The sequence below is a fragment of the Lathyrus oleraceus genome, chromosome 7, assembly GCF_024323335.1.
Source record: "Lathyrus oleraceus cultivar Zhongwan6 chromosome 7, CAAS_Psat_ZW6_1.0, whole genome shotgun sequence".
NCBI classification, from domain to species: domain Eukaryota; kingdom Viridiplantae; phylum Streptophyta; class Magnoliopsida; order Fabales; family Fabaceae; genus Lathyrus; species Lathyrus oleraceus.
In genome coordinates this window covers 84749943-84764804 of record NC_066585.1, presented here as the reverse complement: position 1 = coordinate 84764804, position 14862 = coordinate 84749943, and the positions used below count along the sequence as shown (strand labels likewise).

The following is a 14862-nucleotide window of genomic DNA, read 5'->3' as shown; positions in this document are numbered from 1 at the left end:
GTAATTTCATCTTATATCAAACCACACACATAAAATAAGATCATATGTAATCATCATGCAATAATAAAAATAGCCATGCACAAATCAAGAAGCTTATATTATTTTACCCATGTATTAGTTCTCTTTACGGCAAGTGATAATGATAAAACAAACTTTACACATACATGTTAAAGACAACCAATGATTTATATTATCACCATTATATCATCATCATTATTATATAATAACAGCATGTGAAATAAACATAATCATGCTAGAAACAACACTCATATAATAATAATAATTAAATGACAGATATAATTCTTTAATCATGCAAACCTTGCCTTATGTATCTTCTTCTGCTGTATCTCTCCTCTTTTTCGTCTTCCCCTCTCGCTCGCTGCAGCCATATGAAGTATTTATAATGGTGTGAATTAGGGTTTAACCTTGCTAAATATTTGGATCCCTTCCTATACTTTAGGAGAGTTAGGGTTTAACCTTGCTAAATATTTGGATCCCTTCCTATATTTTAGGAGAGTTAGGGTTTAACCTTGCTAAATATTTATTAAATACAAATATTATTATAAATAATGAATAGTTTAAATAAAAATTAATTTAAATTTTAGTTACATAATTGAATTAAAATTTAAACCTATTTCTATTTTTACTTTCATAAAAAAAAATCAAAATTATTCTTACTTATATCAACCAAAATTATTTTATAATTTATGGGCTTTTTAAAAAAAATGTTACTCTTATAAATACATTTTATTAAGTAAAAAACATGAATTACTATATAAATACTATTTATAAATAATGAATAAATGGAACCTGAGTCGCTAAATTATAAAAAATAGTTATTATAATTTAATGAGCTTTAACAAATAAAATTAATTTAAAATTTTAATTATACAATTAAAATTCAAATCTATTTTTATTTATCATTAAATTAAAACTATTTTATTTATATATATAAAATTTATTTATATCATACAGATAACCAAAATTATTATTATTTTTTATATCTGTATCACATAATAAATAAATTAAAATTTATAATTTATATGAGAATGTATGATAATGAATGAATACAAATGTAAAATAAATGTCATGCATGAATCAATTTATAATAAAAATTAACAGACAAATTTTAGAATATGACAGGGACGTACCAAAATTTTACACTATCACTTTGAACTATGTACGTTTTTTTTAATAAATTTTTACATGACAAATCTAAATGGGACCGACATACTTGTTTGTCACCCTTAATAGATACAATGTAATTATAGATTTTATTTTTAGAAATAAAAAGATAATGTCATATACGATTTGTTTAGCTAAAATTCATTTATACAATTTTTAATTTTCATAAGAATTTTATATATATAATTCATTTATATATATTACTTGTATTTGTTAATTTTCATAAGAAATTTTCCACATATTTTAATTTTAATTTGAAACGGATGGAGTTTAGGAATGACGTCGAACACCGTCGGATGAGGCAACATTGGATGACTAATAAACGGCACTGAACCCCTTCGCTCTTCTGCCACTGCACACTGCCTCCAGAAATTTGCGTTTTCATTTCTTCTCCAGAACCAAATGCAAGCATGGCAACAGTGTCGTTTACTCTCAATCTCTGTCGCTTTGGCCGAAATTTATGCAACACGCTCTATCGTACAACCTCCGTCACTCTCTTAAACCCTCGTATCGTTAAATTCCGACGCAAAATTCGCCGCAGAATCTCCTTCTCCGGCTCCACTCTCTCCCGTCACTTCTCCTCTGTCACAGCAACTTCCTCCTCCCGTGGTATGAGAATTTTGTTTCTCAAGCTTCTTTGGCGTCAGTGCGTCAATCAATCCTTTTTGAAATTGAAATTGTTTACTTATTTGTGTTTTTTTTATGTGCAGATTATGAATTTGGAACCGCAGACGAAAAATATGATGTGATTGTAGTTGGAGGAGGACACGCTGGGTGTGAAGCTGCTCTCGCTTCTGCACGTTTGGGTGCAAGAACTCTTCTTCTTACTCTTAATATTGACCGGATTGCCTGGCAGGTTTGAACTAATGTTTTATTTTTGATTTCAATATTTTATCAAAGTACTTCATTCAGCAATATTGCAGCATGCATTTTTCTTTTGTTTCATGGAGTTTTTGTAATTTGAAATACGGTGCTGTTGCAGAATTGAATAGATAACAAGTTGAGTGTGTTTTTTCGTTTCATTTTAATTAAATTTTTGGTTCTTGAAAGAAAACTATCCGTGTTTGCAATTGGATGTGTGATGTGCGGTTTTATCCTAAAACATGAAAAGTTTCTAAATGAGACTGAGTTTTGGTGCAGCCTTGCAATCCAGCAGTTGGTGCGCCTGCAAAGTCCCAGCTCGTTCATGAAGTGGACGCACTTGGTGGTGAAATCGGGAAAATTGCTGATAGGTAAAGTGGAACAAAACTGGTGCTTATTTATTTTTTGTTCTCTAGCATCTTGATTCCCTGAGATTGTCTAGATGCAGTTTTTATATGACCATTATTTACTTTTCTTTTATGTTAGAGTTCTCACTTGAAGTGTTATAATTTATATGTTTTTGACAAATATCGATTTTGCGGAAAACAGAAAAGCCTTACAGCAGTATTACTATAATATTTTGTATAAATCTAGGGCACGAGCCCAGTTTCCCAACAGCTCAAAATTCTGCTTTCAAGTAAGTTATTGGTAAATAATCTTTCCTCATTCACGGTAGGCTGTGGTAAAAATTTAAAGAAAAGGTTTGAAGGTAAGGAGAAAGTGGCGTAATGAGTTTCCTTTTATATTTGAAGATGAAAAAATATACGAAAACTAACCAAATTGTCTTTAATTCGAGTGAGATTACTACTTTTGCATTTAATATAATTTCTACTTTCCATTCCGTACAACCTTGATTCATGTTTTTAAACGACAATTGTGATATAATATAGTTTGAAGTGTGGCTTTTGGGGTTTCTGTTGCTCACGTGTGTGTTTATGTTTGTGTTCAGATGTTACTTACAAAAGCGTGTACTCAATTCCTCAAGAGGTCCCGCAGTTCGTGCTTTACGTGCCCAGACTGATAAAAGGGAATATGCCAGGCTAATGAAAAATGTAGTAGAAAGGCAAGTTCATATTCATAATTTCCTCCCTTCCCTTTACTTATAGACTCTGGTATCTATTTTTTGCTGTGCTCAGCTTTTGCATGTGATCTATAATAGTCACTTAGTGGTGAAAGTTGAACCAAAATTTTGACTGGGATAAACTAGTGGTAGTAAAATAAAAATATGGTTAATAGATTTTGATATGTTACAATACCCTAGACTAACACTCATATTGTGTATACTAATAATTAGGTCAGCTGCTAATACTGTAGTACTACAAGTCCAAGTCTACCAATTATAAGATTAGTTTTATAATTGGTTTAATATCTTTAACTTTAACATACATGATAACAGATATTGCCTTATAACTTGAAAGTTGGTAAGAAGCATCAAGCCGAGAGGTGAGAGTAGCAGGTTGAACTATAAGTCCCTGACTTCTTCATGTCTTCATTGGCTGTGTGCAGTCTTCTATCACATGATTTATGCATCTTCTCTTGTACATTACTTCTCATCCTTTTTTTTACTATGTTTTCTGCAGTACTCCAAACCTTTCTATTCGAGAGGCTATGGTCACTGATATCTTACTGGGAAAGAATGACAATGTGGAAGGTGTTAGCACATTCTTTGGAATGAACTTCTATGCTCCGTCTGTCATTCTCACAACAGGAACTTTTATGAGTGGTAAAATTTGGGTTGGTAGAACTTCTATGCCTGCAGGACGAGCTGGCGAGTCCGCTTCTCATGGATTAACTGAGAACTTACAACAACTTGGTTTTGAAACTGATCGGCTGAAAACCGGAACACCAGCCCGAGTGGATATTCGCTCTGTAGATTTTTCTGGATTAGAACCTCAACATGGAGATGAAGAGGTTCTTCCATTTAATTTTATATGTAGGTTCATTAGATTTAATTCTATTCAAATAAAGTTTATGATTTTTGGTTTTAAATAGTTTTGTTTGCACTCATTGTATGTGCCATTGTCAGTTTTTGATTTATGCCAGTCTCTTAGTAACTTTGCTACAACTAAAATGCCTTAGTAATTTTCCACCTGGACTGGAGAATTATGTCCACCGTCTATCAGCTGTGCAAGTTCCAAGATGTTTCTTAAGCCAATTTTCTCATTGCCTTGTATGATAATTCTATGCAATCATTTTGTTTCCGCAGTCCCAACGAATTATGATGTGATAAATAGAATATATTTTTGCTTTTGCTCCAGTCTGAGAATGAATATTTTTTTTCTGCATTTAGTCTGTTAGTAAAAGCTCTTACCTTGTAACTCAGAGATAGTGTTTCCTCAGTATATCTTCATAATTGGCAGGTCAGCTGGTTTAGTTTCGATCCTGATGTCCATATTGAAAGAGAACAGATGTGCTGCTACCTAACTCGTACTACTAGTACTACTCACCAGATAATTAGAGATAATTTGCATGAAACACCCACATATGGAGGATGGGTTGAAGCCAAAGGACCTAGATACTGCCCTTCCATAGAAGATAAGGTGTGTTTCAACAATACTTACGCATCATATTTTATAAAGTTAACTTGGTTTAATTTAGGGAGCATTTGGAAGTGTTTATTTGGGATTATCTCAAGACATAAACATGTGTTTAAGTACTCAGAAGAGTTCAATTGCTTGATATGTTCATAAGTATTTTTTAGCTTGTTTCGATAAGCTCTTCAAGATAGTTTGTTGACAACTTATGTGTCTATCCTCTCTTTAATCTCCATCCATCCCAAATTCTATCCTTACAGTAAAAACAAAAGTTGAAAAGCTTTTGTATGATAAACACTTAGTTAAGCTATTTACTTAAAAATCCCCTTATAGAATTAGGAATACTCTCAGTCCAAACCTGAACCTTTTAGAAAAGGTGTGATCTGAAGCATGTGATTAATTATATTGAAATTGTGCATGATTATATATTGTTCTCGTTTTAGATTGTAAGATTCCAAGATAAAGAATCTCATAATGTATTTCTTGAACCGGAGGGTCGAGATGTGCCTGAGCTCTATGTGCAAGTAAGTTATATATATATATATATATATATATATATATATATATATATATATATATATATATATATATATATATATATATATATATATATATATATATATATATATATATATATATATATATATATATATATATATATATATATATATATATATATATATATATATATATATATATATATATATATATATATATATATATATATATATATATATATATATATATATATATATATATATATATATATATATATATATATATTTTTTTTTTTTCTTTCTTGTCTGAAATCCAAATGAAACTTGTTATTTTTCATTTTATTCCCTTGGGGTATAATATTATGGTGAAAATTCATATGAAAATCAACAAAATAATGTTTATGAGAAAAAATATTGCCATCAGTCACAAAAGTGGTTATAATTGCAACAAGTTTATGTACCTGTTTTAAGACATAGTGATAGATGGAGTTTAGACTGTAGAAGCATCTTGCTTATGAAGCATGAGCAAGATCCAAATTATGTCATATCCTTGTTTAACCTTGATAAACTGTTAGATATTTTGAGTATTACCAACTTTATGAGACAACAAAGAAAGAGGTGAAAAATAGAGTTTTATTTTCTTGCCTGATGGAACAAGGATGTCATTGATGGAAGAAAGACATTTTAACAAGCTAAGTCAAAATATATGTATTTGAAGCTCAATGAAAGGTGAATTTAGGGTCAAAGTTTATAAAATGGTCAAAGTTCGTAAAATAAATTTGCCTGTCTCTGCCATGTAATTTGGGTGGTGGGAGGGGGATTCATGGCTTATAAATATCACCTCCTTTTTATCTTGATAAGGAGAGAATGTCCTATCTTGTAGTTCTAAATTCTTATTCTTCTATTGCATAGGGGTTCTCTACTGGTTTACCTGAGAGACTACAGTTGCCTTTGCTGAGAACTTTGCCTGGCCTTGAGAACTGTTCAATGTTGAGGCCTGCATATGCTGTGGAGTATGATTATTTACCTGCTCATCAATGTTCTAGGTCTCTTATGACTAAGAAAATTCAAGGATTGTTCTTCTCTGGTCAGATAAATGGAACTACAGGCTATGAAGAAGCCGCAGCTCAGGTATTCTGTCAACTTTCATTTGTGCCTTTATATAAGTTAAAAATCTGATTTGTTTTTTTCTTTTGGTGTGTTGCATAATGGGGAATTAATTAAGCTCTTATCATTTATGTTTTATTCCTGCTAATCTAGTAAGCCTTTTTATTACAACCTACTGTTTTTCATCCTCTAGGGCATTATCTCGGGTATCAATGCTGCTAGACACGCAGATGGTAAATCACTGATTGTTCTTGAGAGGGAGAGCAGTTACATAGGAACATTAATTGATGATCTTGTCACCAAGGACCTGCGAGAGCCTTACCGGATGTTAACAAGGTAAGCTAACTTCAGTTGCAACATTTCTTATAAATGCATGTATGCTTTTTCATTCCATTAATCATTTCTTGACAATAACAACTTAAAAAATATGTTCTTGACATTTAGCCGCTCAGAGCATCGGTTACTCTTGAGATCTGATAATGCTGATAGCCGCCTCACCCCTTTGGGTCGAGAAATTGGGTTGATAGATGATAGGCGTTGGAAACTGTACCAGGAGAAGCAGGTTCGGATTTCTGAGGAAAAGAAGCGATTGCAAAGTGTCAAGATTTCAGGTTTGTTTGTCTACCAAGTTTGTGTGGCAACTAATTTTGAGAGCTGTTTCTTTAGAAGGCAATAAAAGGAGTTTATCCTTTGGGGAAAGCTAGCCGATGCCTCTTTGCCCTCTTTTACTCAAATACGACTGTTGGCCTTTCTTTTGTTAGATCCTGTTGTTTTAAAAATTACTTTCGCTGATACATCTAAACAAAAAATAACTTTTGTTTATTACAATGTTTTATAATAATTTTAAATAATTGACACAACAGTCCCCCCTCCACCTTCCCGCGGGTCCTCTGTTTTCTCTGTAGTCTGTAGCTAACAGATGGTAGTACCGGTAATTGAGTAATGTGGTAAATAGTAGATTGTTGAAATGTTGTAATGCGGTGAACTTGAGAGCCAGTGATGAAAAGCTGAGGAGAAGTTGTGAATATTTCTGTATTCTGAATTGAATGAAGAAAAAGAGTACAAGTATATATACTCCTAGACTAGATTCAGTTGTAATTGTAACAAAAAGTTGCGACTGTCAGTAACAGAATCTAACTAACCGATGAGCTACTTGAAGCTTTCTAGATTATCTACAATTGGCTTGGCTTATGTCTTGCGAACCCAACTCAAAAGTTAAGCTAGGCTACTGAATTGTTAATAAAAGGAACATGGAATAAGAAAACTTGCTGCAGAATAGAGAATCATTACAGAAATACAACCTTAAGGCATAAGCTACAAGTCGCCAATACAGATTACTTTTATATGCAACATGGAAATGTGGTATTTAAATATTACAGTGGAAACTACTGGTATATTGAGTCTAGCGGATCATCCGTGCTAGTGCGAAGTAGAAAATCTAAATTTTTTGTGATTACTGTTATCCGGTCCCTTGGCAACATGTCTTTTTATCTAGTAGGACCAAAAGAAATTTTATTTAATTTTGTATCATTTATTGCTACTCACCTAAATTATCTCATCAGGAGGAGATTTGGCTGCTGAAGTTACCCATATGTCTGCTCAGCCTGTGAAAAACTCTTCAACATTGGAAAGTCTTCTTAAGAAACCACACATTCATTATGGACTTTTTGATAAGCATGGTTTTGGTAACAAAAATTTATCAAGAATAGAAAAAGAATGTGTTGAAATTGATATCAAGTATGAAGGTTTCATCTTGCGTCAGCAAAGCCAACTTCAACAGGTATGTCTGTTATACATGTCATCGGTGGGAGCAAATGCTCATTACTCTGTCCATATCATTATCATATATCGTTACGTTGTTTGCACATTGTAGAATTTAAAGGTGTATTTAATGTCAAATCTCATTGTTGTGTTGGATTTACCTATAGATGGTTACTCAACAACATAAACCACTTCCGGAAGACTTGGATTACTATGCAATGATAAATTTGTCTCTTGAAGCTCGTGAAAAACTTTCCAAGGTATGTAGCATATTTATCAAAATAGACATTTTGATATTACAAGTAGGGATTGTAACAACCGAAATGCAACCTTTGGATCCACAAATTCACAGTACAAATTTAGTAATGACAAAAAAAGAAGGCGATTATAAATCATGAAAACAAAATGTTATGTTAATTAAACGTTCAATATCTAGTTGATATTGAATCCCTCAAAAGAAATGTTAAAATGTTGATTGTTTCCGCATCTATTGAATACGCTTGTTCTACAATGTTAGCCTAATCCCAACTAACTAAGCCCTTCAATCCCTTCAATGTGTACAATAGCCTTATTTAAGCAACTCTATATTTCACCTTATTTTCAAAGAGTTGACAAAAAATTTCCATGATTTTAGGTTAGGCCTCAAACCATTGGTCAGGCGACCAGAGTAGGTGGAGTGAGCCCTGCCGATATCACTGCTCTACTCATTGAGCTTGAGGCCAAGAGGAGAAAAGCTCAAGGTCAGAGAATGTACAAAATGATAAATACAATGCAAGTTAATACCCAAGATGATGAGCCTGAAGTTTCTTTGACTGAGACAACTAGATCTGGATAAATTTTTGTGACCATTCTATTGATTTTGATATTTATATCAGTGCCTAAGAATCTCAGTGATATAGAAGCTACAAAATCATAGATGAATAGCTTGACAGAAAGAATGGATGGGAAAAGGATCGGTTTGTAGTGATTTATTTACTTCATTTGCCATTTTGTTTAACCGATTAAAATTAAAGAAATGTGGAATTTAAACTGTCGATTCATCAACATCATCCGTTTGTATTACTTTATAGATTTTTAAAATAAAAGTCAAACTTCTCTCAATATCCAATGTCCATTATTAACTGGCGGTGTAAAATCTTTTTACACTATCAGTGTATTTCAATTAAGTTCTTCTTTTAATTGATGGTATGCAAATTTTAAAGATATGTGTTTATATTTTCTTTTATTTAGATTTTATATTTTTTTCTGTAATTTTCATTTTAAAAAAATAATGTATTCAAAGCTTTTGACAACTAGCCACATTAACTGGCGGTGTAAAATCTTTTTACACTATCAGTGTATTTCAATTAAGTTCTTCTTTTAATTGATGGAATGCAAATTTTAAAGATATGTGTTTATATTTTCTTTTATTTAGATTTTATATTTTTTTCTGTAATTTTCATTTTAAAAAAATAATGTATTCAAAGTTTTTGACAATTAGCCACATTAGCAACCATAATGCTATGGCAATTTTTAGGTATTTTTTATGTGAGGGTGGCCCCTATATATAAACAACCGTGTGAATTTATATTATTTTTGTTTGATAAAATCATTCATTAGTATAACATTTATTATCAGATCCATCAACTCAAACCCCGACTTGATAGCCATAAATGGAAAACTCTTCTTCTTTCTTTATAGGCGTATATTTGTCCTAAGATTAGCCCTTTTCAAATTAACAAACTTTTTAACATGTCTATGACCACCATTTGAAAAAAAAATCCCATTTTCATCAGGCTTCATCATTGCAACAACACCAGAAAAAAATCAAAGAAAACAACAAAAATCCATCTCAATTTGGAACCTTGTTCCCCACATGCCAAACCAATATCATTAACCCCTCAAATTCATAAAATGGATGATGAGAAAGACAAATTAATCTTGATCCAAGCTTCATATATTTAATAATTTTATTCTAAATATCTACAAAACTTATGTTGTGTGACACAAACAAATGCCTGTGTCTGATCCTAGCTCTGGTCGCAAATTCATATGGGTTGTAGCATGTTTTTTGTTCATTTCTTTAATAGCAGGAGGTGCATGCCTTGTTGCATACATGTACCTTCCTGAATCTGAAACTTCATCATGGGTACCCGTAGTTGGTGTCGGATTGGTTTGCCTACCATGGGCTTTTTGGTTTTTCACATGTTTATATAGAATTTTCTCAAGGTGTTTAGGATGTAGAGTCGGGCTGATGAGCAGCGGCGGCGCAAATCAATCTAGGAATGGAGATGTTGAGGTTGCGGCTCAATCAACAAAAGGTGGTAGTAGTAGTGGTGGTGAATTGAATAGGGCTTCTTCTGTTGCATCGCATGAAAGTGAAATGGCATTGGCAAAATCTATCAGCTCGTGACATGACATGATTTCTATGGAATTTTGCTTGTTCTTGTTGTTCTCTCATCTTTTGAGGTGCCTTATGTGATACACATTCATTGGTGAAGGGTATGCCTCAAAATGCTTGAACTATTCACAAATTCTCCTCACCATGCATTTGCACCTCATGAATGTATAGCCCTTGTTCAAGGATACATGCATTATGTATATTCAACTCAATGACATAATAGGCCTTGTTGTTCTCTGAAACAAACTCCTCTTCTTTTATCTACTTTAGGAGACATTTCATATGGGATTGTATAAATTATTCAACTCTCATTGGCTTCTGATTTTAATATGTAGTTATTTATTTATTTATATTTACACCCTTTAGTACAGATTTATTTGTATTTACAACCTCCTGTTGTTGTATTTATTACATTGTTTTTCACTCAATGACATTTAATGCTTTTACTGTGTTATTAGGAATTCTATAACTCAAGATTGCCTCATAATACGATTTTTTATGATTTTTCTGACAAATTATTTGAAACACATAACATATTTTTCATCAAACTTATTATTCCAGTTCATTTATCCTCATACGAGAGATGCCTTTGGATTCCTCAATATCACATAATGTAATCAAACTTTTTATGTAAGGAAGACGAGATTTGTTCACAAATTTGTTAATCAATGAGAAACTTCACCATTCTTAACCTTAAAATTTGTATAACTATAGTCTTGTCAAAGAAACTTATTTTCTTTTTATGTTCTTCCATTTGCAGAAGTTCATATTGTTTTTGCAAAGATTAAAGCTTGACCTTCTTCACTTTATCACAAAAGGCATGATTCTTTACTAATGTATCCTAGGCTTGTTTTGTGTTTGTTCCATCAACAACTTTGTCAAATTTAGCATCATCCATGTATTGATGAACGATGAAAACAACATTGTTATTTTCTTCTTATTCTCGTTGAATGTAACCTTTCAGCATCACATGCTCCCTCAACTAATGTTGGATAGTCATTTTTGATGATCTCCAACACATCTTGAAAGTTAAACAATGGTCACATTTGCACACACGTCGCCTCATCCAAATTTTGCCATCAAAATTCGCTTATTGGGTGGGAAAATTTCTATTTAAACACATGCTCATTGTGATCACTCTTTATTTCCACTCTCACTGGATTAAAATCGAGAATCTATTAGTACCAACTTGTTGGAACGCCTCTTCCTATATTACTTGCACAATACATTAATGAACATAAAGAAAGGGTAGTAATTAAATGATGTATTTGCCAAAAGTACAATACATGGCAACCACAATGATTAATGGCTGTTAGAGATATTTAGGAATTGTTGTGGTGTTAGAGCAGGCTCACGCAAAGAGATAAGAATCTTTGTATGTAGTGTTTTAGTGTAATGAATTGGATCTCTAATCAGCCTTTGACTTGAGATATTTATAAAAATCTTTGGGTCTGAATCTCAATTTCCTAGAAAGTAGCAGTCATTTCTAAGAGTGTGGGAAGTGGACCGTCAATTCCCCTATTATTTAGGAGAATGTAGTGTTCTCCCCTTTTGACTCCCTCTTTGCAACATTGTGAACCGGGACGCGTCACTCACATGCTCTCACGAATTAAGCGAGTCATCCAGGAAATGGACGACATAATTGAGAGATGGGCGCCTGCTCAAATAAGTGGACGGATAGGAGGCACGAGTTGTCTTTTTTTAGTGAGTCTTTTACGCTTCCTCCCGCGAGTCTTTTGTAAATATACTAATAAACAACCCCTCAAACACGAGAGCTTAGAAAGGACAAAGTTATTTAACTCATTTTCTTCTTCTTATTTGGATGCCCCCTTAGGTATTCCTAGGGCCGATCCCTCAAGCAGGGGGCGAGTCCCTCAAGCATGGGTCGAGTCTCTTAGGTCTGAACTGAGATATATTCTTAGGTGTCAACAGGGTGAATCCTCAAACATCTATTAATGGAAATCTACCAAATTCCAGTTGAGGTGAAAATCATATGTTGTATTAAATACGATCGATAATGATTTTTTCCTAAGAAGTCGATTTGGCATTAACCCCTCACATGTGTCTTTGGTGTAGGGAGTTTATTTTCTTTTTAACAGTTGGGATGCCTAGCGGGAGTTGTGGGTTACCCCTACGATATAAAAGGATTTCAATTTTCTCTTATTTATCCTTTTTCGCATTCTCCTCTTCCAAGCTTTCATCCATTTTCTTAAGAGTTCTACAAGCCCATAGTGCACTCGTTCTATAATTTCTTGAGTGGGCTTGCATGTATGATTCTATCTTGATTTCGTTCTCTCCCCTCTTAATGATGATTGTGAAGATTTTAAAATGTTCAAGGAATGATTGTGCACCAATATCGTGAGTTTAGAATTTTGCGAGCCATGAAAGCCCTAATAGTTTTGATAGTGATTCTCTTGGTTTTCTTGTTTTATCAGGAATCAATGGTGGAGACGGGTTCTAAATGTTACAATGTCAAAGACTTCACGTCTTTGTACTCTAATGAGGAGGGATCACTATTTTTCGGCAAAACCTGAACTTTACAATATTGGACCCAAAGATGATGTGATTTTGGATCGTGTTATGAGAAGGATTAGGCCAATATGGTTTCCTTGATTAGTTCACTCATCCCTTACTTCTATTTGCATATACATGTTATTCATAGTTTAAGGGTTTTAATACCCTTTATGTCGTTTGAAGTTGAGTTTATAGCGATTATGAATGTTTCTCCTTATCAGGTTACACCTAACGTCTGGAGTGTGATTATGGCGTTCGAAATTACATGCCAACGATTAGGAGTCTTCCCTACCATTAAGGTACTATTTTATTTCTATGGTATTAAAATCATCTCCAAAAGCGGTTGGGCGACCTTATGCGCCTTACAAAAAAAACGTTGTTCAAGCCTTACTTAAGACCCTACAAAGAGAAGAAAGACAAGTTCATGAGAGTCACAGGGCGACATTGTGCCTCAATGGTTACGGCTGGGGTGACTAGTGCCCCTTGTTTCCCACTGTCATGGATAAGAAATCCAAAAATCATCATGGGCTTTGACTTTGATTACCTTACCTTGGTTGAGCAAGAAGTGGTTCAAATATTAAATGACTTCGAAGTCATGAGCACTTGTGCTATTATTACTCTACATCATGGAGACGATAGTGGGATGTGGGTGAATTCATGCTAAAGAAAACCTTTGTTCTGAGATTTTTTATTTGTTACGCTACTTTATATTTTTCTTGTGCCTTGTAGAGAAAATGTCTAAAATTTCTCTGGTTGAAAATAAGGAGCAATTGGCCAGAAAGAAGGTTGAACACCAACTAACAGATAGTCCTAAGAGTTGCCCAAGAGGCCTAATGAACGAGAGGGAGAAAGGCATGCCAAAGACCACATCCTGGACTTTGCCTGCCCACCTAAAATACAAAAGCAAGGAGAGGGTTCTTGTCATGTTCCAAAAGATTGTTAGATGAAAATTACTGAATAAGGTAAGGAATAGGGGGAACCCTTGCTAGAAAAGGATGATTATCTTCCCAGCCTTCTCTATCGAGTGATCTTGTGTTTGATGCCATTAAGTTTAGTGAGGATCACCTCCCTTTTCCGAGGATTTCCCTGTTGACTACATGGGCCTTCATGACATGTCTCCCCTTGTAGCTATCACCTCCCTTGTGTTTGATCAGTGCATTTTGATGCACATTCTTCTATATTTATATTTATGTATTTCCATGTTTTAGTTTGGTTATTTTTCCCTTTTAATGTGTTTTTATAATTTATCTTATTTTTACACTTATTTGTTTTTCGCAGTTTATTTTCAGCATTAGCAATTTGCACGAATAAATTCATAACTGGAGCTAGAAGTATCGGATCAAGGTGTGCTACCAGTCGTTGGAAAGCTAAGAGAAAGAGATATGACTTTCATGAAGAAGTCAAAAGATAATTCGGACTGTAGCATGGTTAAAAAATCCGTTGAAGCCTTCAACACTAGATTTATATTTTGTGTTGGGTTATTTAGTTTGGGTCTGGGTTATGTTTTGACCAAATTAGGTTTATTCTACTTTTCCTATAACCTAAGCAGCCGAAAAACAGTAGACGACATCACTATTCACAAAAATTTGAAAGCTTGTACGAATTCCATGGAGAACTAATCCCTCTGATTCGATTTGCCGTAATTCAGGTTCCAAAACTTGAGATTATTATAATGTTAATTTTAGTTTAATTCCTTTCAATGATATTTTGTGTTCTTATATGATTAATTCGATTGCATGAAATATATTGATTCAATTTGGTTGATTGTATGATCCTAACATAGGCACGTCACGTTTGCTTAATTCGTTTTTGTGTCTGATCAATCATGTTTGCTTAATCCATGAAAACTTATCCCGTTTGCTTAATTCGGACAATAGGATCATACATCTCACAAACTTCATCGCGCTTGTCATTGAGGTTGTATCCAAATAGGAATAGACAATTCGCTTAGGGTATTAAAATTATATTAATCGATAATAGTAGGAACTGAATCGGTAGATTGAATTATTTCATAATCACTTAT

General features: G+C 33.3%; 1 protein-coding gene across 2 annotated transcripts; it reads left to right on the top strand.

The window, feature by feature from the left end:
* Nucleotides 1-1441: 1441 nt before the first annotated feature.
* On the top strand, nucleotides 1442-9046 carry LOC127102293 (uncharacterized). 2 transcript variants are annotated; one of them, XM_051039677.1, is made up of 13 exons: nucleotides 1442-1794; nucleotides 1896-2041; nucleotides 2326-2417; nucleotides 2996-3109; nucleotides 3627-3957; nucleotides 4407-4586; nucleotides 5024-5104; nucleotides 5990-6208; nucleotides 6378-6520; nucleotides 6629-6795; nucleotides 7747-7964; nucleotides 8113-8205; nucleotides 8580-9046. In XM_051039677.1, exons 1-13 carry the CDS (start codon nucleotides 1596-1598, stop codon nucleotides 8778-8780), a joined length of 2184 nt encoding a protein of 727 aa, XP_050895634.1. In that variant the 5' UTR covers nucleotides 1442-1595; the 3' UTR covers nucleotides 8781-9046. The 2 variants fall into 2 exon arrangements, with proteins under 2 accessions (XP_050895634.1, XP_050895635.1); XM_051039678.1 differs by lacking the exon at nucleotides 5024-5104.
* Nucleotides 9047-14862: the final 5816 nt, after the last annotated feature.

Bases quoted from the DNA above. Each gene is read 5' to 3' on its own strand.
- LOC127102293 (XM_051039677.1), top strand. From the start codon at position 1,596: ATGGCAACAGTGTCGTTTACTCTCAATCTCTGTCGCTTTGGCCGAAAT. The intron at 1,795-1,895 runs GTATGAGAATTT...TTTTATGTGCAG, and splicing joins AGCAACTTCCTCCTCCCGTG to ATTATGAATTTGGAACCGCA. The intron at 8,206-8,579 runs GTATGTAGCATA...CCATGATTTTAG, and splicing joins CTCGTGAAAAACTTTCCAAG to GTTAGGCCTCAAACCATTGG.